Here is a 26,781-nt window from a genome sequence, read left to right on the forward strand (position 1 = left end):
ATTCCTGCCTTTGTGTGTATGTGATTAGTCAGGCAGTCTCTTTTGCTCTGCATGAAGAGGACACCACTGCTAATCTGCATGAAGATTTCACAGCTACAAGGGCAGTTTTGTTTTTACAATAGGAAATTTTGAAGTGAAAAAATTCCGAAAATGAGGTGGGGGTTGGAAATTGTACTGATATAAAGAAATGGTGGTTCTTCTTTTCCTGAAAGAAGGAGCAAACAGGGCTAATGCTGGGGAGAAATTAGAGCCCGATCCAAACAGTGCGCGCTGGTGCACCACCCGCACAAACTGTCGCAAATGTGCCATAAAGTATGTATGTGAGCCCTCAGTGCTGGCCCAGCACTGGAGCTAGCCCAGTGCCCAGTGGAAAGGCAGTGCTTTGCTGATCAGCAGTCGCCTGAATCACTGGGCATTGGAGTGTAGGTAGGGACATGGGGGGAGGCAGGGAGGGGGGCAGGGGGAGGTGGTAGGAGGTGTGGTGGGGGAGGGCGTGGGGTGGGAGGAGGGTGATTCTGCGGCAGTTCCAGAGCTGTTGCAGGGCTACTTTCTTTACTCAGGGGAAGGGGACAAATGTCCCCTTCTCTTGAGGAGGTGGTGACAGTGGCTGCCTGGGATGTACAGGATGCTGCTGCAGCCCTGCACTCTGGGCAGCTCAGGATCAGGATATTAGATGGTAGGATTAAGAGATCAAAAAGATATTAGTATATGTCATTGTATAATCACTTCTGTGTTTCTGTGTGTGTGTGTGTGTGTGTGTGTCTGTGTGTGTGTGTGAGAGAGAGAGAACGAACATTAATGGAACAAAGCCTTTGAAGTCTTCAAGCTTTTCTGATTCATGAGGGACATCAAAGACATCTTCCCACTGCCACCCCACTTAGCCTTTCAGGGGTTGTGACACGTGGCTAGCCAGTGTCTGGTGGCTTCATAAGCTAATGTTAGCAGCTTGATCACTCTTCTGTAAAAGGTCAGGAAATGGGAGAGAATATTAAGAGATGTATCAGCGTATTCTAGAATCTTTCCTTTATCCCTATCTTTTGTGGGGTATAAAAAGTGACCCTCAGCGGCTTAGCGGCAGTGCTTAGTGATCAGCTATGCACATTCTTATGGTGCTGGTAAAGGGGGCGGGGAAGTCTGTATTGCTGATACTTAGGCAGGCAGGTCAGGCAGGTGTAGGTGGGTGGGTTGTTCACATGAACTGAATTGTGGCATGATATATTTTTTAGTTTACTATATTTTTGTGCTGCTTATTGTTCCTAGTAGAACAATCTAATCTAGTAGAATGTGCCTAAACCTGCTTCAAAAATAATTGTACTAATTGGTTAGGCATCTGAAAATTAATCTGAATTTTGGATTGGGACCTCATGGTGATGAAATCAGTGGTATAGCCTAATGCACTTTAGTCTTTGCTGTGATGGTTCTGGGAGTCATGCCTGCTGTGCCCCATTTTTACCACTTCTTGGGAGGGTTTCCTGAGAATGCTGGGGCAAGGGGATCCTTGGGTGCCATAGTCTACCCTCACTGCAGTGCTGAGGGAAGCTTGTAACACTTGGAATGTATCCCTATAACTTCCCTGCAGTTATCCCCAGAATATTCTGAGATACACTGAGAGTATCTGTTTCTTACTAGCTATATACAGGGTGACCCAAAAGTAGGTGGACAGTATATGATAACGTTTATTCCACCTTACTGTCCACCTACTTTTGGGTTACCCTATATATAAAGAGTCTTTCTGGCTGCGTCTGGAAACTAATTATACGGAAATGTGGTTAGCTTATGGACATTTAAATTGCTTGACAGCTTCAGTTTAATGGTTTTTGTTGGTTGATTGGTTATGAAGCAGGTAATTAATAAGCAAAAGACTTTTTAAGATAGTTTAGGTTTATTAAGTTCTAAGCTTGTCACTCATTGCTAGGATGATTATTCCTTTTTTAAATTCATTTTTATAATGACACACCAGACCTAAAGGTGCCATTAGCTTCCAGCCATACCAATTTGCATTTCAAAAAACATTTAATATGAAAAAATTTGTAGATTAATAAACTAATTATGACTGCCACCATAATAGGCTTTAATAAAAACTAGTGTAGCTTCTAAGGTACCTGGAATAACTTTGCGAGTGAGTGAGAATGTGCTTAGAATGCGGTCCTTACCCCATTGAAACCTATGCCTTCAATTCCCATAGCTTTCACTAGGCGTGTTTTCAACCACAGTCCCAAAGTTGTAGGCTTAGAAGCTATTACAGGTACTACATCTTTGGAATGTGCTGCAAAATTGATGTGAATGTTTACTCATGCATCACCAGCATTTTCACCAGGAGCCATATGAGAGAACGTAGCTGGTAGGTTCTGTGCACATGTGTGCCAGCTGCAATGATAGATGTTCTGCACAGTCAGGTTTTCATGTTTGTGCATGTGTGACAAGGTCAAAACAGGCTGCCAGGATTGAACAGGAAGCTTTATTTGTGGTTTTGTGCACTGGGCCTAATCCCGAGTTAATGTCTTGTTCATGTGGCAATTGGGGTTGTGAACTTGTTTGCCTGTCGTTGGCTGTCTGTGTGGAGCCATTGCCCACTGTGAAGTTAAGCTGTTTAAACATTGTCCAAACTATTCATTTTAATAATAGTAAATAGCATTTATATTGTTACTTGGTGCTTTGCATACATTATCCTAGTAATCTTTAGAACATTTGTTCCCAAACTTCTCCTTGGACGTCGGGAACCATCTAAATATTTGCATGGGAGGAGGAAAAGCAATGATCCAATCACCAGGAGCGTGCCGCTGCTGAGGAAGAAAGGGGTTTTAAAACTTTTTGCAGCTCCGGCCTCCTGGGGAGAGTCGAGGAGCCCACAGATACCTCCACAGGGCTCCCTAAGCCTCAGAATGTCTTGAAACCACAATCGCAAAACTGGAAGTGGATTGTGTTTGCTGTTTTGAGACATTGTGAGCCTTGGGGAGCCCTGTGGAGGTGTCCGTGGGCTTCCTGTACCCCTTGGGAGGCTGGCGCTGCAGACAGTTTTTGAAAAAACCTTTCTTCCATGGCAGTGGTGTGATTCTGGCAATTGTGTTGCTGTCTTTCCTCCTCTCCGCTTTTTTAGGGGCCAGCGACTGGGCTTGCCCTGGCTAGTGGGTCATGACCCACCATTTTGAAAACCACTGCTTTAGAACATTCCTGTAGGGTAGATCTCAGTGACTATCCCATGTTATTGAGGGATACTGAGTGAGCAGTGGTTTGCTAAAGGTCGTTTAGTGTGTCTGTGGCGAGATTTTAACTGGCTCATGACTTCCCTTGCTTAATCGTTATTCTGCGTTAAATGAACTCTCGAAACAAGTTGCACTGAAGAAAGATTGTGAATGGTGTGAATAGCAAGCACTTAATTCTGCACATGGTGGCAGACAGCCAGCCAGCCATGGGCAGTATGCCCATATGTATAGCAACTTAATGCTCTTACTGTCCTTTCCAAACAAGGCTAGCAGCAGTTCTTTGCTGTAGTGTGCTGCTGTCCAGGGTCCTGAATGTCAATTTGGCATTTAAAGGTTGCTGAGCTTAACCAGGATAAATAAATATAATTGCCGGGGAACAGGCTATTGACAGGATTTCCGTGCAACTTGTCAGCTACTCTTTGTGTGTGTGTGTGTGTGTGTGTGTGTGTGTGTGTGTGTGTGTGTGTGTGTGAGAGAGAGAGAGAGAGAGAGAGAGAGAGAGAGGGAGAGAGAAGGCAGAACCATTGCACAGCATGATGCCTTATTCAGTGACAAATAACAAAGGGAGTGCAGTAATCCCTCGCAAGCCACTTAAAGCAAATTGTGTGTTGTCTTTGACTGCAATAGGCATGTTTGGCTTAAACTAAAGCAGCAGCAAGAGAATCAACTGTGCTTCTTTGCACTTCATTTTTGAACATCTTCCTATTAGCTTGTCAATTACCTGCTTACAAGCCAGCAATTTTCCTGCACATGTTGGTAAATATGAGTACCTCTTTTTTTTTCTGCGAGAAAGGCATTATGCTCAATTATCATTCCATTGCTCTAGGACAGAAATGTATTCACCATCTAGAGTGTAATAATAGAGAGAAGAATGATTCATTCTTTCAAAATGAAATTGCATTTTGGAGCTGTTAATACTCCTTTTATGGAAAAGGTTAATAGACCCAAATACAATGAAATACCCTCTAGATCCTGTCCAATGTTAACCCACATTAATTCTTCCTAAAACAGGTTAATTAATGTTGTCCATTTGAAAGACCAAAGGGATTAAAAAAAATACTTGCTGGCTATGTTTAGAGCTCTGCTGTCACAAGCTATGGAGGAATGCCTTCCATAGAGGTAATTTGCTTATGTTTGGAATACCAGATATGTGCCTCATATCTGTGAATTTTGAAGTAGACTGATATGACAATATAGTATTCAGATGCACATTCACACACTGGTGCAGATCAAATGCCTTTACTTACACAACTGATGTTAAAAGAGAAACTCTTCCAACAAGAAGTAAAAGCAAACATTGCAGTGTCTCATTTGTGGGTGGTAAATCAAATACAGTTGGGCAGATCACAAATTAAAAAGAAAATTGCATGCATCTATAATCAGTAAGTTAGGTACATTAGCCTGTTGATATATCAGTACCAAACTAAGGGCACGGTCTTAAGCAGGTCTACTCAGAAGTAAGTCCTATTTTGTTCAATGGGGGTTACTCTCAGGAAAGTGGTTAGGATTGCAGCCTAAATTAGGTAAATCTTTTACATATTACACCATCGCAAAATATACAAAGTGTAATTTAGAGTTGATTTTTCTTAGGCCCATGTTTACCAAAATGTGTTACATGTATAATATGTAAGTATTTACTCTGTACTAGTAGTACTGGCATAAATATCCCTTCTAGGTTTTTGGTCTCCAGAGTTGTTGTTCACTATCTTTTTCTTCATTGCGTCTACATGCTCAAGCAGGGTATATAAAAAATAATGGCTCTTTTGATTGAATATCAGCCTAGCCTTGCCAATATCATAAAGGGAAATATCTCCTTAGGACTGGCATGTCAGTCAATTGACAAGTCAAATATTGACTGTGGAGAGGCCGTAATGCTTGAAGAACTGGTCTGCTGTGTATTCTTGTTAACATTGCGCCTATGTGTATGTTCAGGGAAGCAGCCAAGGGGAAGGCAAATGCAAGCATTTTAAGTATTTTTTGGCTTGGTTCTGTGGCTTAGCTTTTAAGTTTTGGAATGAATTCCCCCACCCCAAAGGACTATTGGGCTCACATTACAATATTTTCACAGTACGATGGTCTCTGGAACAGCCAACTATAATAAAGCACAAGCCTACTGTATAACCCAGCTATTTTTCAACCAGTGTGCCAAATGGTCTGCAGGTATGCCACAGGAGTTTGGGGGAGGATCATTTATTAGTAGGGCTATTGGGGGTATGAGCCCCCCCCCATCAACAGCATGGTGTGCCTTGTCAGTTGTCAAAAAACCAGTGGTATGTCTGACCAATCCTAGTAACTCGTCAGTGTGCCATGAGATGAAAAAGGCTGAAAATCACTGCTATAACCATTTGATAAGCCAGTTCTCTCTATTGTCCTGCCAAATGTTGAAGAAAATTGTATTGCACTCTTTAACCAGAAATCTAGGTTAAGCATAGGAGTGGTAAGATTCTTCTTGCCACTTGGCAGGATGATTGAGACAGCTGGCTTACCATGCGGTTGCGTATACACCGTCAGATGCTGCATGGTGAACTATTATATTCATTCAGCAAAACTTTTCATTTTTCCAAACAACAGAGTAGATTAGGAAAATGGCACTAAAGCAGCCATTTTCAACCACTGTAACGCAGCAATTTGGTATGCTACGAAGGGTCCACAGATGTGCTGTAGGAGTTTGGGGAAGGATAGCTTATTAGTAGGGCCTTTGGGTGAAGTGAGTCCCTACCACCACCAGCAGCATGCTGTGCCTTGTCAATTGTCAAGAAACTGAAGGTGTACCTTGACAATTCTAGTGCCTTGTCAGTGTGCCATGAGATGAAAAAGGTTGAAAATCGCTGTTCTTAAAAAGGATAGAAAACACATGTTGCAGAAAACCTGAATTATTTTCATGAGGGGGGTGGGCTGGGCGAAGAGAGAGAGACCTTGCCTGGATTTAATCTCATTACCTTCATCCCTAACAAAAATAGTTTTTGCAATATGACAAAAGCACAGATGTCGCTATCTATGATCTTCCCCCTCCATTCCAAGTCCAAATGCAGAGCATTAAGCAATTGCTTAGTTGGCTTTTCCAATGGGGAATTAAATCTGTTCAAATTCACATTCCAACTACAATTGCACCTTCTGTGTAATGTCACAAAATGGGGCTTATTGATATGTAACAACAGTGTGCCAGAGGAAGAGAAATCAAGAGGATGAGCAAATGTGGGCCAAAAGAAAAACCTTCTTTTAAATAAGTAGGTAAAGCCCTGACTCCACACAACTGGGAATGCAAACAGCAGATCGGTATTGTCCAGTTAAATTGCTCTGAGGCTGTGCAGAGAATTGGTCGATAAAAGCAAAATTAGATGTGATGGAAGCAAACTCATTTGTTTTGAGCCAAGGAATAAATTGGGAGCGTTGAGTATTAGAACAAAAGGGGAGCAGAACCCTTTCTATGTCTGCCTTTGGTTCCCCCATAACCTTTTATCTTATGTGTTCCCCCCCCCCCGTGAAGCTGGTATCACTGCTCAGCTGCACGTTTTGGAGGTGGGGGGGAGGGCGAAGGAGAACAGATTGCCATGAGGTCTAGCAGCAAATAGGTGCACACCCTTTTAGGTGTGAAAATCAGACTCTTCTGCCCAATTTGTCAATTTGTATGTGATTGCAACAGGCTTGAGTTTAAACAAATGGGTTCACTGCCATCTTCATTGACCCTACGATTACTTCAAAGGAGGGGACAACCGAATAGTCCTACTTATACATACCTCTAAATACTGTATCTGTTTTTCAGGGACAAACCTATTTTCTGGGAATTGTTCCTGCTAAATCATTGTCCATATTTTCTTTCTATCTCTTGGAAAAATTTGGAGGATGCTTTCTAAAAATGTCATCACGCCAAGTTCCTGGAGGTTTTTTTTTTTTAAAATTTATTAAAGTATATACACCCCATCTTTCTGCAAGGTAGCAGTGCTCAAGGCAGCTTGCAGAAACAAAATTGAAGACAAACTAAATGACTATAAAGGATCAGTACAAAACTGAAATGAGCACGACAGCAAAATAAACAATAATACTTGAGGCCACGTTTAAGTTGTTTCAAAAGACTTACCTAAAAAGCCAACAGTGCAATGAACATGCAAAACCCTCTTTGGAGAGGGCTTTCCATGGGTGATGCAGTTGAGAAGGTTCTTTGTTGCATCACCACAAATTTTACAACAGATTGCGAGGGCATCATCATGAGGGACTCTGTTGTTGAATGTAGTATCTCAGCAGTGTTGTCTGGGAAGAGATGGTCCTGACCACTTTTCCAGTTTTAGCCCCACCCCAGAGCCTTTAGAAAGGATGTTTAAGCAATGGAGAGACAGATGTGTCACAACTGCAGTTCATATGTGCTTAGATGCACACGCACGGGTGCAAAGTTCCAATGTGCTGCTATCCTTTCATTTCTTCATAATTTCTGATCCAGATAGTAAGGGCCCAATTCTATCCAGTTTTCTAGTGCATATGCAGCCATGCCAGTGGGGTGTGCACTGCATCCTATGATGGAGAGGCAGTCACAGAAGCTTCCTCAAGGTATGGGAACATTTGTTCCCTTACCTTGGGGCTGCATTGCGGCTGCACCGGTGCTGGAAAGTTGGATAGGATTGAGCCCTAAATGTTGCTGATCATTTTTTTGTAAGTGGCAATAGTTCCTTTCTAGATATAAATATGGGGAATGGAAGGGGAGGTACCATATTGGATCTTTCATCCATAGCTATGGAAATATAACAAATATAACCCTGTTCCATTGTGCATTTTCCTTACAGGAAAACTTATGGTCATTTGATCAACATATCCTGCATTGGAATCAGTGCAGCCCAGCTGCCTTGAGATCCTAGAAGAGTGGAATGGTGGGGTGTAACTCTACAGAAACTATTGGAGTAAAAAGTGTCTGAATGCAGCATATATTAGAGATATTCTTTAACAATATGTAAATGTGTATGCGTTGGGGCTCTAGGTAATGCAAATAGATGGTGATGATATCCATGATGATATCGTAGGAGGGGTTTTAAGCACCTGCCGAACATCTCCTGCAAGTGTTCCAAGTTCCCACATTTCTCTTATCTGGGAAAATTCAAATTTGAGAACATGGGGTTTGATCATTGCCTGTGGTTCTGCTTTTGCCATCTTTTACATCAGGTGTCTCTTGATATACAGGTGGTGTCTCTGCATTCTCAAGGGATCCATTCCCAGACCCTTACAGATACAGAAAGCTGCAGATAATATCTGTGGGTTTTGGAGCCCACCTGAGCTCTGAACGTGACTGGAACCTTCGTCCAAGTCACATCCAGAACTGTTCTGAAGTCTGCAGAGGCCATGTACGTCCACCCACGGCCTCTGTAGGCTTCAGAATGCCTCCTCAAGGCAAAAAAAAGCCACTTCTGGTTTTTCGTTAAAACTGGAAGTGATGTTTTTAATGCCTTTAAAAGACATTAGGAGGGCTGGACAAAAAAACCAGAAATGGCTTTTTTGCCTCTAGGAAGCATTCTGAAGCCCTCAGAGGCCATGGGCGGACGTACACAGCCTCTGCGGGCTTCAGAACAGCTCTAGACGTGACTGGAGCAGGATTCCAATCATGTTCAGAGCTCATGTTGGGCCAGCTCAACACAGGTCCGGAGGACCTGCATCGAGCCATATCCACAGATGGAAAATCCACAGATAAATAGGCTCAACCTCTAATCATTTGTGAACTGAAGACCTTTGTCTTCCATGCAAATGTGATAATCTTTGATATAGTAAATTGAGTTTTGGTCATGGATCTTGTTTTATATGATGAACAATACCCTCTTATTTTCCTTTCAGTATACAGAAGCCAAAAAGCAGTGCTGGTACTTCGAAGGCGTATATCCTACGTATTATATGTAAGTGATCCTAATTTTCTCTCAATGTTAAATTCAAGTTCTCTTCATGTTAGCATTTATTCTTATAGGAAGTGTGTGATTTGGAGCAGGAATAAACTGTCAGTTTAATGACCAAAAGCTGTCATTCATTGTTAGATGAAAAAAAAAAAGTAGTTAGTTTACTTTTCATCTATTACAGTCCTGCATTGGATCCAAATTAAGTTCAGAAAACAAACTAGTGTGCCCTTCAGTCTCGGCCTCCAAAATTATCCCACCCAATTACTTGACTAAACCTTTACTTAAACCTGATTGATTGAACCCACTCAGGTATGCAGTCCTCATGTATATCCTTCATAAAGGATTGCTTGACTCCCTCCCCCCACTCCCGCCAGTAAGAACCTAGGCCTGGCGGACCAATGTGGCAAAATGAGATAATAGAATCTGGAGGTAGTAGGGTGGGCTGCACCACTTCAGACCATAGACAGGAGATACTATTTTTGAATGCTAATTAAAGCAAAACAAATTCCTTGCAACTAGTACTGAATGTTCTAGGGGTGCAAATGCACATGTGAATCAACCGTAAGTCTTCTGCAGAATGGGTTCCAATCAACAGCCCAGTCTTTCCTGAAAATTTCATTCTGAATTTTCCACTGGTAGCCTTGATTCTTAAACAGGATTGCCTAAAATCCTTTCTTCTGTTTTTAAAGCATCAGTGCCTAGATAACTTGTCCTGCAGTTCAGGTAACTACAATATTCAGAATGATTCACAGTTGGCCTGAACAGATGGACTAATTTAAATAAGATACAGGTGGACCCTCATTATGTGCGAGGGTTCTGGTCCTGGACCCCTTGTGGATACCAAATTTCAGGGTCCACTGAACTCAAGGCTCCGGTCACGTCCAGAGCTGCTCTGGGGCCAAAAACCAGAAGTGACCTCCAGAGGCCTTTCTGAGTCCCCCAAAAGCTTTGGAAGGCGACCTCCTGCTTCACCTTCTGACTCAGTGGCCTTTCTGAGGCCTGTGGAGGCTGCATATGGTCTCCACAGGCCTCAGAAAGGCCCCCCTGAAAGTGTTGGAAGGCCCCTGAAAGCGTCGGAAGGTGAAACTGGAAGTTACCTTCCGATGCTTTTGGGGGCCTCAGAAGAGGCTCTGGAGGTGACTGGAGCACAGCTCCAAGTTGGGCCAAATGTGGCTCAATAGGGGGTCTGGAGGGTCTTTGTTGAGCCAAATCTGCAGATAAATAGACTGAACCTGTACTTTCTTGGGCTCTTCATCAGAACATGCTTTGGTTCCATTAAAGTTTCATTTTCTACTTCGCTGCAGAAAAGGCATGATGGTCATCTTTGACATTCATGTAGTGTACCATCTACGTATGTCATCACACCAGGATTTCTGTTTTGTTTCTGCCTACGCATGTTCATAAGGAGACCCATTCTTTTCCCTTAATATAAGACTTCATGCCTTCGATGGCTGAAAATGTCTGGCGATAGATCAGTCCTGCTGTTTTAAATAAGGGGAAAATTAACAAGTATACCCAGAACAAACTTTCTGAAATAATGAATCTGCCAGATCTGTCATGTCCAGAGATATTCCTTAATAGTAAGTATATCTCTCTGCTAGGCAACCAGTATGACTTCTTCGTTCTGTGGCCCAAGAAGACTGATTAATTCTGTGCAAAAATAATTACTTCCTATTCCTGTACATCAACAAGACGAATTGAACTTGTCCAGTGCTCACACCCAGGCACTGAAATAGAGACAGCTCATATATTATCTTGAGCAGTGTTAGAAGGAGGCTGCTGTTTATGGGTGTCCATGCTGATGATGGCAAATGTGGGGCTGAATTTTTTTAATGTGGCTTCACAATAGAAGTCTAATGGGCACTGACAGAAAGCCAACCCAGCCAATGGAATGGATTTTGTGCCACACAGTCCAGTGAGATTGATTATATTCTGGAGCAGAGGCATAATTTGCCATTGTTACCTTGACCTTGATACATTTTTGTTCCCCTGCATAGCATTCTGCAGAATGAATGCATACTCGTTGTCTATAAGAGCTCAAAATCCCTTAACTTCAACCAAGCCTATCTCTAGTTTGCTCACATTCAGCCCTTGCTACCTTTTCTTCTTCCTGTCCATCCTCATTGTCTTTGCCACTGCCAGCATTCAGAGTATAAGCTCCACTCCGCAGAGATCTGGGTTCTGTGCTTGTGAAGCACTGTAAAGCTCCATGTGCATTGACGAATTTTATTTATTTTTATCATTATCTGCCCTTCTGCATGGAGCAGTTCTGTTTTCAGTACAACCCTCTTAGGTAGGCTAGGGTAGGATATAGTGACTCGTCCAAGGTCACCCACTTTTATGGACTCACTGGGGATCTACCACTGCATCTGTTCCTGTGATCAAAGTCCAGCATTCTAACCATTGTAGCACATTGGGTCTTAGGGACAAGCTACGTGTGATGCTTTGTCGTGTATAGTTGGTTGCAAACATTTCTGTTTATGAAATGCAGCTGCAAAAACTGCTGTCTATGGCAGAAGGCTGGTGCTGGAGTAAGAGAAGCTCTGAACTCTTACTACTCTGGCAGTTTTTCTATTATCCCCTACTACCTGGCAGCTTTTCTCTCCTGTAGGGGAAAATCAGCTTGGATATGCGTGCATGTCAGTCAGTATTTAGCAAAGCAACCAAATGGGAAAGAAAGCCTTTTTCCTCTGCCACTAGTCTTCTGCTCCAAATTGCAGCTCATGCAATGCATTTTGTAAAATAAAAAACCATAATCTCTGGGATCTACACTTGTTGCCACAGCTCTTAGTCAAATTGTATTTCCTGCTGGAGACTGCTGTATAGTGCTAAAATATGCTGGCTTACAGTAATTTATATGAGGCATGGACACCTTATCACCCTCTACTCAACTACCAATTCATTTTCCTTATCTTAGATGGGTAATATTCTTCATAACTTATCAAGCTCCTTTAGATTCAGTGGTTTGTGTTAGCTTATTTTTCTGATATCCCTGTCAGTGATTTGGGAATATGAGAATAGTGATGGCGTTTGTTATAGGGGACGCCTTGGGCAGGCTGGGGTGGAGCTAGTGATTTTGCAGGACTCGTATGGCCCACAGATCATGACTTACAGCCCAATCCTATCCACACTTTTCCTGGGAGTAAGCCCCATTGACTCTAATGGGATTTACTTCTGAGTAGGCATGCATAGGTTTGGGCTGCCGGATTCCAGAGATGTGTCAGTTTGCAGTATCTGGAATAGAAATGAGAAAGAACAAAATCTACTTCTTATCCCAAATGCTATGATCAGGAGTTCCTTCAATATACTGACCCTCTCTCCTCTTCCTTGTTTAATGGAGTTGTAATGAGGTGACTTCAATTGGGAAAGGTGATCTATAAATCTATTATTTATGGGCATTTTCTTAGTATTGCATATTTAAGAATGCATATGGTACATTCAATCACACACACCCCATCCACCTGTACTAAGTGTATTCATTAATTAAATGCACCATATTCATTTTGTTTTTTTCTGGTTTTTCATGTTTTCTTTAAAATGATGGATATTGAGGTTTGTCATAGATAACACAACAGAATGAGGTCAGTTAACATGCAGTCTAGCCACGTAGGACGAATGAGTCATCATAATAAAGGTTTTTTCCTCCTGGTTTTGTACTTCCTTGGTATCTAGGCAGTGACATCTTGAGAGCTCCAGTTCTCCAGCTCATTAAACACACTGTAGGCTTTTGACTCATTGTTCAAGGCTGTCCTTTTAATGTACTATCACAAAGAGAATGGAGATGTAAGCATTTTTCTTCTGAATGTGTATATGTGGGGTCTTGTTGTCAACCTCCTTAAGCCCTGCTGCTTCTCTTCTTGGCTTGGTAATATATTTCAAGTACAGAAAAACTGAATTGTAGAGGCCAGGTGTTGTGTAGAATTCTGAAATGCTCTTCAGAATATTGTTTAAACCAACCTGCTGTCAGGGACTTCCGTTTGAATTGGTTGGTACCTCATGATCAGGGTTTTAGATCCAGCCTGGTGAGCTAGCTAGGACTATGTATTATACCTGGGCCTCATAGAGGGCACAGAAAGGATATAGGGGTGGCCAGTGTGGCTGATAGGAGTGGGCTGATAGGCCTGCTGTAAATACAGTCAGCTTTGCCTTCTGTCATTACTTGACCAACAGAGCAGTAACTTCAGCCAGTGATGTTTTAACCACTGACCCTAGTGATTGCAAGCTAGAAAATGCACACTCTCCAGGTCAAGATCTGGATATTCCCATCAAGTCACCATGTCTGTGATTCCAACAGCTTAAATGCAAAATAAGAAGTTAAAGTATATATCGGGGTGAACAAAATTGCTTAATGTAAGAGCCACATACGATAAACTTCAGATGTTTTAGAGCCACAATATGTAAGAAGCTTTTAAATTCTTAAATGTGTTTTCTCACCGTGAACATTAAACTTGCATTTTAATCAAGTGGACTCTCAGTTTATACCCCGTAAATAATTATAAAGCATGAAAATTTCTTATTTACTTTCTATGTTAGTTGTGGTGCTTGACCAACATATTTCATGATACGTCCAGGAGCTGTGGGTGGCATATGAGCCACAGGTTGGCCACCCCAGTGTATATATAATAGTTTCCTAGATTTTTTTTTTATAGTGTGTTATCCTAGAAAAGCTGACATTATGTCTTTTTTTATTTGGAGTGCATATTCATTCCCTACTTCTTTTCTTAATTTTTACATTGTGCACACCGTACTATTTTAGATTGTGAAAGGGCTGTAGGTTGAACATACATGTGACACATGATGCAGATAGGTGGGCAGCCAGTCTTCAGGAGCCTCTTGTGACTTTCAGATTTTCAGTCAGCTGACCTACAGAAGTATCCCATGAGTAGGTGTTGCATTTAGCCCCAAGTGAAGAATCGATAAGGAGAAATTTCTGCTTGGCAAAGGAAAATCAAACCTGACTCCTTGTTCCAGCTTCCTGCGGGATAACTGGCTGCCTTTTAAGAAAAACATTTTTATTTCAAAATTTATATTTTGTTTCCTTTCCAGCTTCCATTTGGCTTTTTCCTTTTCAAGTTAATTTTCATTGATTGCTTGGGATTATGTCCTTTTAATGCAATACAGCTTTCCCTTTCCCTTTAATTTGCTTTCTTCCTGATGGCTTTGATTTCCAAGTACTTTGTATAATAATATGCCCTCCAAAGAAGGCATTACAGTACTTACCAGGGCAATACTGTGTATGCCTACTCAGAAGTGAATGCATGTTCAGTGGGGTTTCCTCTGGAAATTGTGTTTAGGATTGTAGTTTAAATGAGCTCTGCACGTGGAAAACTAGAAGCCTTCTCTGTGACATATTAGCTTTCCACGTGCAAATCGATTTTGATTTGAAGGTGCTTTTGAAGACGCAATCCCCCATGCATTTTATTTATGAAATATTTATGTTCTGTGCCTTCTGCCTGAAGTGGGTCCTCAGGGCAGCTTACAATCAATATTATAAATAATGTAAATTAAAAATCATGCAACAACCTAATAGTGGCAGAAAAAGCTGAACAACAGGAAGAATTGCTATAAAATGCTTGTTGAAACAAAGGCTTTTTAAAAAAGCTGTTGTCTGTACATGCTTAGTGTGGTAGATAGCTGAGGGTTTGGGAGCAATAAATCCTGTAATCTGGATGCTGGTGATGACTTTGTCCTCCACCCCCCACAGAACACAGGATTGTCACACCATGAATGTAACGTGATGGAGACCATAGTGAGAACTAGAGTATAACATGTCTACATGCCTCTGAATGTTTGAATCTGCCCATTTGGGCTTAAATACATACAAATCAGCTTATTTACAATCGTACTGAATGTACTGGGTGGCATTAGTGTAAATCCTGATATTTTGCTTAACTGGTTTGAGAATTACATTGTGTATGGGGGGAATCTTGCATTTGTGCTTTGAAACTAATATTATTTTGCCAGGTTAAAGTATCATGGGAATTGTATTTTGAGGTTGCTTTTGAGGAATTGTATTTTGAGGTTGAGAATTTTGCTTTTAACTGAACTACAAGTTCCAGGGTTCCCTGCAGAATGGGAGTTCTGTTTTAAGTGTATTGTTGACAAGTCTATGTGAAAGTTATTCTTGCTCCTTAAATGCATGATTCACTAGTAGAAGATTCACATTTTTAGAAAACAAACCTATGCTGAGCTGAGGAAAAAAAAGTCCATTTTAAATTCCTCGGCACCTGCTTCTTATTTGCAGACACCTGGGTGATGAACCCCTAAGGATTTTCTGGGTGTGAAAGGTTGTAAACACTTGTTGGTCTACTCCACTTCACTTCATCAGAATTCTTGAGCCAGAGCACGTTTTCCAACACAGCAGTCCACAAAGTTGTGATTGACGAGGCTTTGCTATTGTGGGAAAGCAGACTAGCTAATTGTGACTTACACTGCGAGAAATCTCCAGAGACTGTAAGAAAATAAATAAATTTTCCATTCTACCATATAGATATAAAGTCTGTAATACACTTTATTTATATCTCGAAGAGTCTACAGATCTTGCCTGTGAACCTGGGACCCTGCAAAAAATGTTTCCAAGTGGGACCCACTGCTCCTAAAGCCAGCCCTGTCTCTAGCAGCCTGACATTTCCATTGCTTCTAATTCTGGAGAGCTGCCTTCCCAACCTATGTGCCTGGGGGGAAAAAAGGAACTCTTAGCACTGGAGATTCTAATCAAAGCCTAGCTTAGCAAGTAAAATGCAGCACAAAATGGCCCTGATCTAAAGGCTGGTTCACATGCACATGCCAGTGACTTAATTTTTTCTCTACTTGTTTTCCATATTTGCAGTGACTGCAAATATATAAATTAGTTGACGCTTTTATAGGCAAAAAGCCAGGAAATAAGGCTTTAGCAGGAAACAATCTTCAAAGGTCAAAGGCACCCACAATCTGCCATATAAAAGCTAATCTAAAGATAATTTGGCACAACAAGAAGTGACATTAAAACAGATGAAAATTTATGCATAAAATGTAATGCTACCTTTAGTTGAAGAGCAAATTCATATTTTTGCCATTTTATTTTTGAAGTGGTTTTTAATCCACAGTTGGCATACAAATTGTTAACCATATCATTGGCAGAAAGGCAGCATGCAAATCTCAAAACGTCAAAACTGTAATGAATACTACTTGCAATATAGCAAAAGAGCTCAGCCTGCCCTGAGAAACTGAAGGCTTGTTTCTGCCGTTGCCATTTCTTTTATTTACTCTCATTCCAATATCTGAAAGATGGATGTTGATAACAGATGTGTGCTTTAATTTGACTGCTGGTGGGGACTTTACGGAATGGGGGTCCAGTGTCCCAGTACGCATCACTGCTATCAGCCGTTAACGGTATTTCAGTTTTGTGGCCTTCTAGATCTATTTGTTTATAAGTGATCAAATTAACCGGTGGCTTGCATACAGTCATGTTGAGACCTTGTAATGCAGACTTGTTTTTTAACCTTTCTATAATTAAAATAAATTCACACTAGACATTAAACACCCCTTCCCGTTTTATATCTTATTATTTTCATTTGTCTCTGGTGTGCTTCTCTTGGATTACAGTTCCTCTGGAACTAGTTCTTTTAGTTGTTTATTGCCCCTTTCATATGTGGTAGGCATACATCATGTGTAAGCTACCTCAGTTTTACCTGCTTTAGACTACAATCCTATACACACTTTCCCTCCCAGGAAAGGAATGTAAGGAAATTACTTCTAAGTAGACAAGCATAGGATTGTGTTGTTAATCTGTTAGATTCCATTTGAAAAGTTGTGGTACATTATTTATCTGTGCTCCATGACGCTGCAGGCATGTTTATTTTTGTCTCCCAAGCATAATCCCATTGATTATTAAAAATCAGTTGTATCAAAGGCTGCGGACCAACCTGTATCAGTGCCTACCATGGGAGTGCATTAATAATGCTGGTTTCTTTACAGGCCCAAATTAGCATTGCTGTGAATCTCAAGGGAGTGACCCATCTGTGCTGTGCAGCCATAGCAACAATGCGCCGCTTTCATTTCCAGATGTATAATGTCACACACGGCACTTGCAGAAGTGGTTCTCTTGGCATCAGAATCCATAGCTCGCCCATGTCTGTTCTCCAGCGACATGTGTTGACAGTTAAAATAACCAGGCTTGACAGAATCCCAGCCCAGTGAGGTTTTCCTTTCCTGCCAACTCCTGACTTCTAACAGGCTACATCTTTACATTGCAGTTCCCAAATGTCCTCTGCTCTTGGTTTTTATGCAGATGCCGCTCCTATGAAGACTGCTGTGGTTCAAGATGCTGTGTAAGGACTTTGTCTATTCAGCGGCTATGGTATTTTTGGTAAGTCTGCACTTGATTTGGGCAAGTTCTAGTGTCAAGTTCTAGTGTTGATTGCACTGTAATCTGTTCCCACTCTACAAGTGTGTACAGGTATAACCTGTAAATTAAAGAAAAAAAAGTCCCTTTACTCAACCTTGCTTACCATTGTAATGCAGGAGGTAGGCAGCAGGCAGGGAATCAATCAGTCAAACTCTCTCTAGGGCAGTGGTTCTAGAACTTTTGAGGCCTGCGGTTCCCTGATCCTTGTGGCCATTGGCCATGGCTCCCCATTACAATACCTCACCTCAGTTACCCCCAAAATGGGGATGAAGGTGTTAAACACTAGAAACAAAAAAAACAGCTGCCAGCGCTCTGAGGCTGCAGTCATAACCACTTACCTGAGAGTAAGCCCCATTGAACAAAATAGGACTTACTTCTGAGTAGACCTGGTTAGGCTTGTGCCCTGAGTTTGTTAGCAGCACACCTGGAGGGTTTTGGAAAGGGAGGGGGGAAGTGATGAATTTGCTGGGGGAGGGGAAGACTTTGTTTTGTGTGTATCTGCTAATTGCAAACTGAGACTCAAAGACTGTTTGGCTGCAATCCTAACCTCACTTTCCTGGGAATAAGTCCCATTGAACACAATAGGACTGACTTCTGAGTAGACCTAGCTAGGATTGTGCCTTTTGTCTTACAATAGCAGCCAACATGGGAAGTCCTCCCCCCCAAGGAGGCAGGAGGAAAAAGGGGGATGGCTGAAAAGGAATGGGTATTTTTATTTTTTTATCAATTTTTTGAGGCAAAGCCATCAAGAGTGGCTTTTTTTTCTTTTTTGAAGGGGGAGGAAAAAGAGAAAGGTGAAGATCCTTGGTTAAGCTGACAAAGACCTATGTAGGTCTACTGAGAAGTAAGTCCCATTTGAGTCCATGGGGCTTACTCCTAGGAAAGTGTGGCTAGGATTGCAGCCACACCGAGCAAGATTACAACTTACCCTCAAAGGAGATGGGGGCTGCTCACACACATACACCCCAACATGCAGATGCCACCCCTATTCTCCCCAGGCAAGACTGAAATGCAGAGGAATGCAGGCTGCGGCATTTGGACACCCCCCCTACTAAGAGCAGGCTGGGCTCCCTCCTTCCCAAGCAGAGGAAAGCACTGCACACCTCCCAGCTTTTCCCAGCCAGCCTTCTCTCCGCTGCGTACCTCCCAGCCAGCCTTCTCTAGGTTTGGTGGGGAGGCTTCACCACCTCCCCCCACCATGTTTCACATGCCTTCCCCACCTCACACTGCCCCACCCACCTGCACAGCTGCAGAAAAGCTGCATGAGGAGGCAGCAGGTGCAGCTGAGCTGAGCAGCTAAGGCCACCTCTCCCCCCCCAGATGCTTCAGGATGCCCCTGGGAGCTAGCCACGCCTCCCTAGGGAGACCCAATGCACAGATTGAATATCTCAGCTCTAGGGGCTTAGAACAGTTTAGTTTCAATTCACTCCAAGGAAATCGACCCCTCCCTTTTCCCTGAATCACAGGAAAGAATGCAGAGTGGACGTGATTATCACCTTCGCTTTGCATTCTCTTTGCACTTTGCCATGCTCCAGGGGGAAGGGAGTGGTCACTTATCTCAGAGTGAACTGAAACTAAGCTGTTGTTTGATTGCCTGCCTGCTGCCACTGTCCTGCATTATAATGGTAAGCAAGGCTATTTTTAAGCTTCTGAGTAAAGAAAGGTTTTTAAAAAAATTGATTTCATTTAACACTATTTCCAGCATGAGATTCTGGGAACAGAACCACCGCGGATGCTGAGCCACAACCTGTATATCATTTTTATTCTAGTCTTACAGTCATGTATTTTAAATCGAGTCTAAAAGACTCAAATTTAAAATGCAAGGTTCAAATACAAGATTTAAAATTAAAAGAAAAATCTTACTCTGGTGTTGGAAAACCAAAAGAGTGGGCTCTCTGCAAGCCAGTCTAGAGACAGAGTTTCAAAGACCATCACTGAAAAGGCCCCATCACCAAACATTGCTTGCCTCACCATAGAGGGCGAGACTCCTGGAGAAAAGGGGTCTGAAGGGCTCTTTTTGCTTCTTTCATTGTTGTATTTTTACAATATTTTTTCAAATTTTTGTGCTTTTACTTTATAAGCCACCCCGGCAGTTTCATTGTAAACCTGAAGGGCAGGATACACCCACCATAAAAATATAACACCCTTATCATTCCTAATTTTTAAGCTTTTTCCCCCCAGGCGTGATCTAGAAGTAAGTGCTGGTGACTCCACCATGTCATGTGTCAATGGCACTTACTTCCGGGTTCCACAGCAAGCACAGTTGAAGGAAGGGTGTTGCATCGGAAGTAAGTCTGGGAACCGCTGATCTAAGACTTTTGAGCTTCTGAAAAACGTTTTAACCAATCAATGTTATTGTTTACACTAGAATGCTATGGCATCTGGCCCAGATGCCTTTAAAAGGGGATTGGACCAATTTATGGAGGAAAAGTTGATCACATATTACAAGCCATGATGACTACATGCAACCTCTGGGTTTAGAATGCTAGATGCAAGGAAGTGGTAATAGGATACAGGTACCTTGAGTGCTCCTTGAGGCATCTGGTGGGCCGCTGTGAGATACAGGGATCTGGAGTGGGTGTGCTCTTGGTTTGATCCATCAGAGCTGCTCTTACGGGATCCCTATCTAATGGTAAAGCCACATGATGCACAACACTTGTGCAAACACAGACTAAACAGTCTCATTTTCTCCTCTTCCCTTTGTTCAGGTTTCTTCTGATGATGGGAGTTCTGTTCTGTTGTGGGGCAGGTTTCTTTATCCGAAGGCGGATGTATCCTCCCCCACTGGTTGATGAAACAACTTACAATGTGTCATACACTAGACCACCTAATGGCAGTGCAGCAGGTCAGAAATTACATCTGTCTTATCAAACTAACATTTATTACTAATAACGATAACATTAATTCTTGACTACTTGATACGGTCTTCTTGTCATTGTTCTGAGGGTAATCCAGTCCAGCTGCACCTTGCAACCCTATATCCTTGCAAGTGAGGGTCTCCACTGGCATTATGAAGGTCTCTGCTGGCATTTTGAATGCAGTGGAAACCTTTTAAAATGGTGCCTGTGAATAGCATGGCGACCTTGAAAGTGGCACCATGAGTAGCTTCAGGAGAGATGCAGATGCCCTAGAGACCTTCATAATGCTGTGTATATGAGAGCCAGGGTGGTGTAGAGGTTTGGGAGGTGGACTCAGACCTGGAAGATCCAGGTTCAAATCCCCCCTCAGCCATGAAGCTTCCAGGGTGACCTTGGGCCAGTCACTTTCTCTCAGCCTCACCTACCTCACAGGGTTGTTGTGAGGGGAAAAAAGGAAGGGAGCAGCCGTGTACACTGCCCTGAGCTCTTTGGAGGAAGGGCGGTATTAAAATGTGATAAATATCCGAGAACAGACCATGAAGATAATGAGATAAGTGGCACTCCTGCTACCCACAGATAAGTGAATCCACAGATGTCAAATCCTGAAGATTGACTGTATTGACATGTTGGTTTTTCTTTGAAGCACATAAGTATATACAGACCTGCTAGTAATAGCATCTACTAGTTTCAAAAGTAACAGTACAGTTCAGAGCCAGGTATTGTCTCTGTCTCTCTTTTTAGGAGTACAGCAGCCTGGGATGGCGTATTATGGAGATCCAGAAGGAGCTATGATTAACCCCATGGCGATGGCTTACCACGTCCAACCCAAGTCTCCACAACTGAACCCAGTATACCCACCTCCACCTTCGTATTGCAACACACCACCCCCACCATATGAGCAGGCGGTGAAATCTTCCACATAACCTCTGCTGCAGTGCACATTGAAGTGGTCAGGGGGAAAAGGCAGAACTATGAGCATTCATGCTCCAGCCTCCTTTTGCTTTTCTCCCAGTTAGCATTATTTTTGACAGGAGCTGCAGCTTTACAAGGGTAAATTCTCTTCTGGCATCTTCAAAGTAAGCCTTTATAGTGCTCATCTCTGGGAAGCCTATGCTAAAATACCACCCACTTTCCTCTTTATTTATTCTCTTTGTGTTCCTAAGGGTCATATTAGCGCATCATTGGGATAATGATGTATGGTATGGTGGTAAGCAGAGAACAGTGTGCACTAGCCTCAAGGTTCTGGAGCCTTGAGTCTGGTATTCTTAAATATGAGAGAGAAAAGAAGTGGCAGACTTGGGACAAGAAGTAAACAGCCGAACTGATTGAAACAAGTACGTCGCTTAACCGTATTCATTAACAAACTCAGAGACGTAGAAAAGGAATGAATGAAGCAGACACTGAGGAGCTCTGGTAGAATGGTGCACACTTAATGGTCTCGTGTTGGAGTCAGATTTGTTTCACTTGCACAAATACTGGGTGGAAGAAGATTGCACCATTTCCACATGATGGTCCACACTTGCATCTTAAACCTGCCTCCATTTTTTTTTTTTTTTGCTGGTAATTTTTTTGCCAAGAATAAAATGTGTAATGTACTGTTGATGATGTAAATGTCATAGCATACTATTGATGTGTGTGGAAAGGCCAATAGTGATATGCCCATGAGTTGTGATTAAAAACTTGTTTGCCTAAAAAAGAAAAACTTCCCTAGAGGGAATTCAAAAAAGTATGATAGTGATAGAATGAGGGTTTTAGAAATGGGTTATGTCAGAATGCCAGATGCAAGGGAGGGCACCAGGATGAGGTCTCTTGTTATCTGGTGTGCTCCCTGGGGCATTTGGTGGGCCGCTGTGAGATACAGGAAGCTGGACTAGATGGGCCTATGGCCTGATCCAGCGGGGCTGTTCTTATGTTCTTGTTTTGCTATTGATTTGGGGCCCATTCTCATGACATTTCTGAGGTGTATGCCAAAGACATTTTATGTGTACACCTAAAAAGGTAATGTGTGAATGTGAATGGCTTTCACACAGGTATAACTCTGTAGGGAGCCAGGATTGGCTGCAGCTCTCTTCTCTTACTTTACACAACACGTAAAATAGCCCTTAGTTTAGGCTTGAATGTTCAGTATTTCTTCTTTACATTCTTCTCAGGCTGGAGTTTCATATTCATTTTTAACTTGGGAAAATCCCTGCAAGGTGGCTTCTGCTCATCATGTTTATGTGGCATTTCTTTCAAATCAACTTCATAGTGACGCCTGAGATTTATCATGTGCTGCAGCATGATGAAAACTTACCTAGGATATAAGTAATCTCATGCTGTAGAGCCCATTTTGAAGAAACCAATCATTGGAAGACAATAGTGAATTTAACACTGGAAGACAAATTATCGTGAATTTACCTCCAACAAAAAATGAATATGAGAATCTGCCCTCTATTAATTGTTTCTGTGCATGAGAAACTTTCCACATTTGTCCTCCATTGTTATGCTCTTTTGTTTGTGGTATTACAAAGCCCTTTCTCCTCTTCCTTCTTAACTCTTAAGTCTGTCCTCTGCAGAGCAAATGAGACTTCAGGCTGCAACCTGAGAAATTACCTTTGCATCTACTGTAGAATTGGACACTTGCAGCAAGTTTCCTTTTCTCTACTCCCCCTCTGTGCCTACTGTACAACTAGGATTGCAGGTATACTATTCAACAGATGAAGGAGCAGCAGAAGAAAACATTGTTGGGGTGGCCCTGGGGGTGACTTGGGAGAAGCTCCCATTGTCTTGGAACCCAGTTCTTTAGTAGCTTTAACTGTAAGTTGGAATCTTTGGGTTGTGCTATTGCAGTTCTAGACTTTGCTGAATACTAGGTGTCTAGAGCCACTGATGAGGGAATCTGTTGTGTGTCAGAAAATCTTACAGATATCTATGAATGCAGTGAGGCAGTATTCAAAAAAAAACTTTGATATTAGCTTTCAGGACCTTGAATGAGTGAATAGAAGGCAGTTCTAGTATTGTGCAATAATCAAATGAATACGTTTTGAAGGAAGTAAGGCCCCCTTAACATTTTTTTAATGTATACCTAAAAATATAAAGTGTTTGCATCAAACATATACAGTCAGCCCACATCTTACACGAGGGTTAATTCGGCACCTAAGGGAAAAATCTGTATAGGCAAAACTGTCTTAAATCTGAAAAATATGTACCGTCCTGTCTCTTTAAGAACTAAAATCACAGTGAGAGATGTGCAGGAACAGCAGTTCCATTCTCCCATCTCATGTTCACTCTGGAGCATATTTTCAGTGTGTGGAATGGTGTGCAGAATCACCTGCACTATTTAAACTGTTTTTTTGTTTGCCGTGGGCATATATTTCAATTTGTACGAGTGTTGCACATGAGGTGCAGGCTGACTGTATATGCAAACACATGCATAGAACGGGATATGTTCATCGGGAATATGTTTGAGCTGTTTCACAGGTGGGTCAGACACTGAGCCAGCCAAACAGTGTAATCCTAAAGATGGTTGTTATGAAGTATGTCCCATTAAGCTTAGAGGGAATGGCTTCTAAGTAAATTGTTGAGGGGACTGTGGCTTAAATAACTGCACTCTGTATCACGCAGATGTGAGTTTGATTTGAACTTGGTATTCTGAGTCGGTAGCGAAACTGAATGAGATGTGCAATGCCTGTTCAAAAGACTTGCCTAGCTTTGCAAACCAAACCTTTTCTTCAAAATGGCTGCTTTATGCATCATCTGCCCAATGTTCTTGATGGTTTTAGTTGCTCCCCGAGCTACTGCTGCTATCAATGATAAACTGTGCAAGTTCTTTTCTTTTACAGTCCAGCATCCACCTACCTTTGCACCATGGACGGAATCCATATTCCATTCCACAGGAGGAGCTTTTCTGTTGCATTTCAGGGCTAACAAATGTGTCGGTTTGGAGTCTCTTTTGAAAAGAACTGGGAAGGGGGTGGGGAGGGAGCAGAGTTATGCATTTAGTTGTGATCCATGAAGGCTTTCACTCTGATTCAGAGATGGTTTATGAGCATGGGAGCTCCAATATGCGCACCAATTTCCCCCCATCCCATCAAAACCTTCCTGTTCTTTTCAATGGAGTCCAAATCTGAACACATTTTTTTTATATTGAAATGCAACAGAGGATTCTTTCACTGATCTGAAAACCAATTCACAGGAAGACTAGATCAGGATAAATGTATATTCTCCTCTAGTACTTTAGGAACAGACACATTTCAAAAACACAGCAGTAGTAATCTGTGGTTTTCATTCTGTTGCTGTTAAATGTTGTTTTTTGTGTCAAAAGATGCTAGCATAGGGCCAGTTCACATATACATATCTACTTGTGGGCTATTATATAAAAAATGATGTGCATATATGAATTAGCTGTCAAGGATTAATCCCCACAGACATATTAATACCACCAGAAAATCACTCAATGCAAGACCTTTCAACAGAGGCAGTTCACATGCTCAACCAAACATCATCAAATGTTGCATGATCAAGCGTGGACTGGTCAGGTGAAAACATGTCGGTCTGGCAAGTGAACTAAAATTTGACGGAACAGTTAAGTTTGGACTTGGGCACTTTGACCAGGTAATAGCCCATCTTAGAAGCACAAGATGATTGTACTTTTTTTTCTGAAATAATGTAGCTTGGAAGCTGCATATGCACTGTAGCCAATTTATAAATCAAGAGTTCCTCTTTCAGTGAACTGGATTCTGTGGTGTTAGCAGATAGGTGTAGTTCAACAATTTTATACTGTTCAGTGTGTCTTAACTGAAAGTTTCCTTTTAACACTGGGTAGTACCCATTTTTGACTCGGAAGCTGTATGTTGAAATACAACTTTGTGTGAAGTTTTTTATTCTTTTCTGAGATCTGGTTGTTTCTTATGATGTTTTGGTGAATTCACCTCCTCATGAAGTCAAACTGCTGTTCTAGTGAAATTGTTTGGTACCCCATTTGGAAAAAAAGAAGCAAAGTTGTGATTAAATCTATTAGCTACTTTGGCTGCTTGCATGCTTTCTCTTTTGTTCTATGAGGGTTTTTAAATAAAACTTTTCATATATTTTAAGTTTGATACAGTTCTAGTTCATGTGTGTATAAATTTAAAATGGAGTTAGGTTTGCATATCCTAGATGGGGCATTTCTGGGGGTGGGGAAACTGTTCATGCATTTTGCAGCTCATGCAAAATCATAAATTCTTTGATCTAAGATGATAGCACATTGAGATGCTTCCCCATCATGGAGGCGGTGATCTCATGGCATGTCCAGTGCTGCTTTTATAGTGCTTGTGTGAGCAGTTACCATAGATCAGGAATGGCCAACCTTTCAACTCTAGGGTTCTACAATTATGTTGAGGGAATTTCAGCAGATATAGTTACCTGCTGCAATTCCTCCCTCTATAGAATTGTTAAAGGTCCAGGAGCTCTACAATTGAAAAGTTGGCCTCCCCGCCACAGATGAAGCCATGAAAGGTCAGGTAGGATGCATCCAGGACTCTAATTGAGAACTGATCAGCACTGTGATGCAGAAATGCAGCCAGATGAGTTCTTTGCATTAGTCAGATTCCAATGGGATAGTTAAGTTTGTGCTGAACTGAAAGGAAATGACCCTCCCTAGAACCTAAAACTGCAGGCTCTTTCTAGAATATCTTCTGTCCACCACCTGCTCAAAGCTTTTCCACATAATGTACTAATTAGCCATATTCTAATCAATGCATCTAGAACTAAGGTAAGAGCTATGGGAGTATCAGCTTTTTATCAGCTGATAAAGCTGTAGTCAGTCTATACAGCTGTAGTCAGTCTATACAGCTATAAAACTATATAGAAGCTTTGTTAATATTTTGCTTCTATCTCAGCTTTATAGACGGTGTACTTTGAATGAGCTGTCAAGCCCAGAATAGTCAAAGAGGTGAGCCCCTGTAGGCAGGTATGCTAACAGGATCTTGCAAAAGCAGCTGTGACTTGCAAAAGAGGCTGTGACTGCTAATGAGACCTGCCCCAACGCAGTTCGCTTTGTCATGGTTTTTCCTGTTTTCAATTATGATATCCAGCTTCCATTATTGGAGAATCCTGGGCCTGGAGGAGGCCCCCTGTGTTTTCTTGTTCACCTTGCCCCAAGACAATCTTCATTAATACCAGCCCAGTCCCCCACAACATTGGCCCACAATACCAAATTCAATTATAGACTGGAAATGAATTACTTCCCAATTTTAACAATAATGTAAGCAATAAGTGTGACTGGTTGTAGGGCTTCATTACAAAGCCATAGCAGAACTGCTGTGGGAAAGAACACAAAGAGTCTGGCCAAGCCACAGACCCATTCAGCCTGTACCTCTTATGAGGGCCTGACTGCTGCACAATCCCATCTTGGTACTAGGGCACTGCTGCTGCACTTCCAGTGAGGGTCAGACCAGTCACAGCAGTGTCAGGTACCAAGTAGCACCTGTCATACTGTGAATATCACC

At 42.0% G+C, this 26,781-nt stretch overlaps 1 protein-coding gene across 1 annotated transcript in view; it reads left to right on the top strand.

The window, feature by feature from the left end:
- The window catches only part of VOPP1 (VOPP1 WW domain binding protein), a 60,604-nt gene extending 35,283 nt beyond the window's left edge, over nt 1-25,321 (top strand). The window contains exons 2-5 of the mRNA XM_066627859.1: nt 9,015-9,073; nt 17,340-17,417; nt 20,165-20,301; nt 21,056-25,321. Of these exons, the coding sequence (XP_066483956.1) occupies nt 9,015-9,073; nt 17,340-17,417; nt 20,165-20,301; nt 21,056-21,237 (456 nt within the window). The 3' untranslated portion in view covers nt 21,238-25,321. The remainder of the gene's footprint in view (nt 1-9,014; nt 9,074-17,339; nt 17,418-20,164; nt 20,302-21,055) is intronic.
- Nucleotides 25,322-26,781: the final 1,460 nt, after the last annotated feature.

This window comes from Tiliqua scincoides, chromosome 5, assembly GCF_035046505.1.
Source record: "Tiliqua scincoides isolate rTilSci1 chromosome 5, rTilSci1.hap2, whole genome shotgun sequence".
Lineage (NCBI taxonomy): Eukaryota > Metazoa > Chordata > Lepidosauria > Squamata > Scincidae > Tiliqua > Tiliqua scincoides.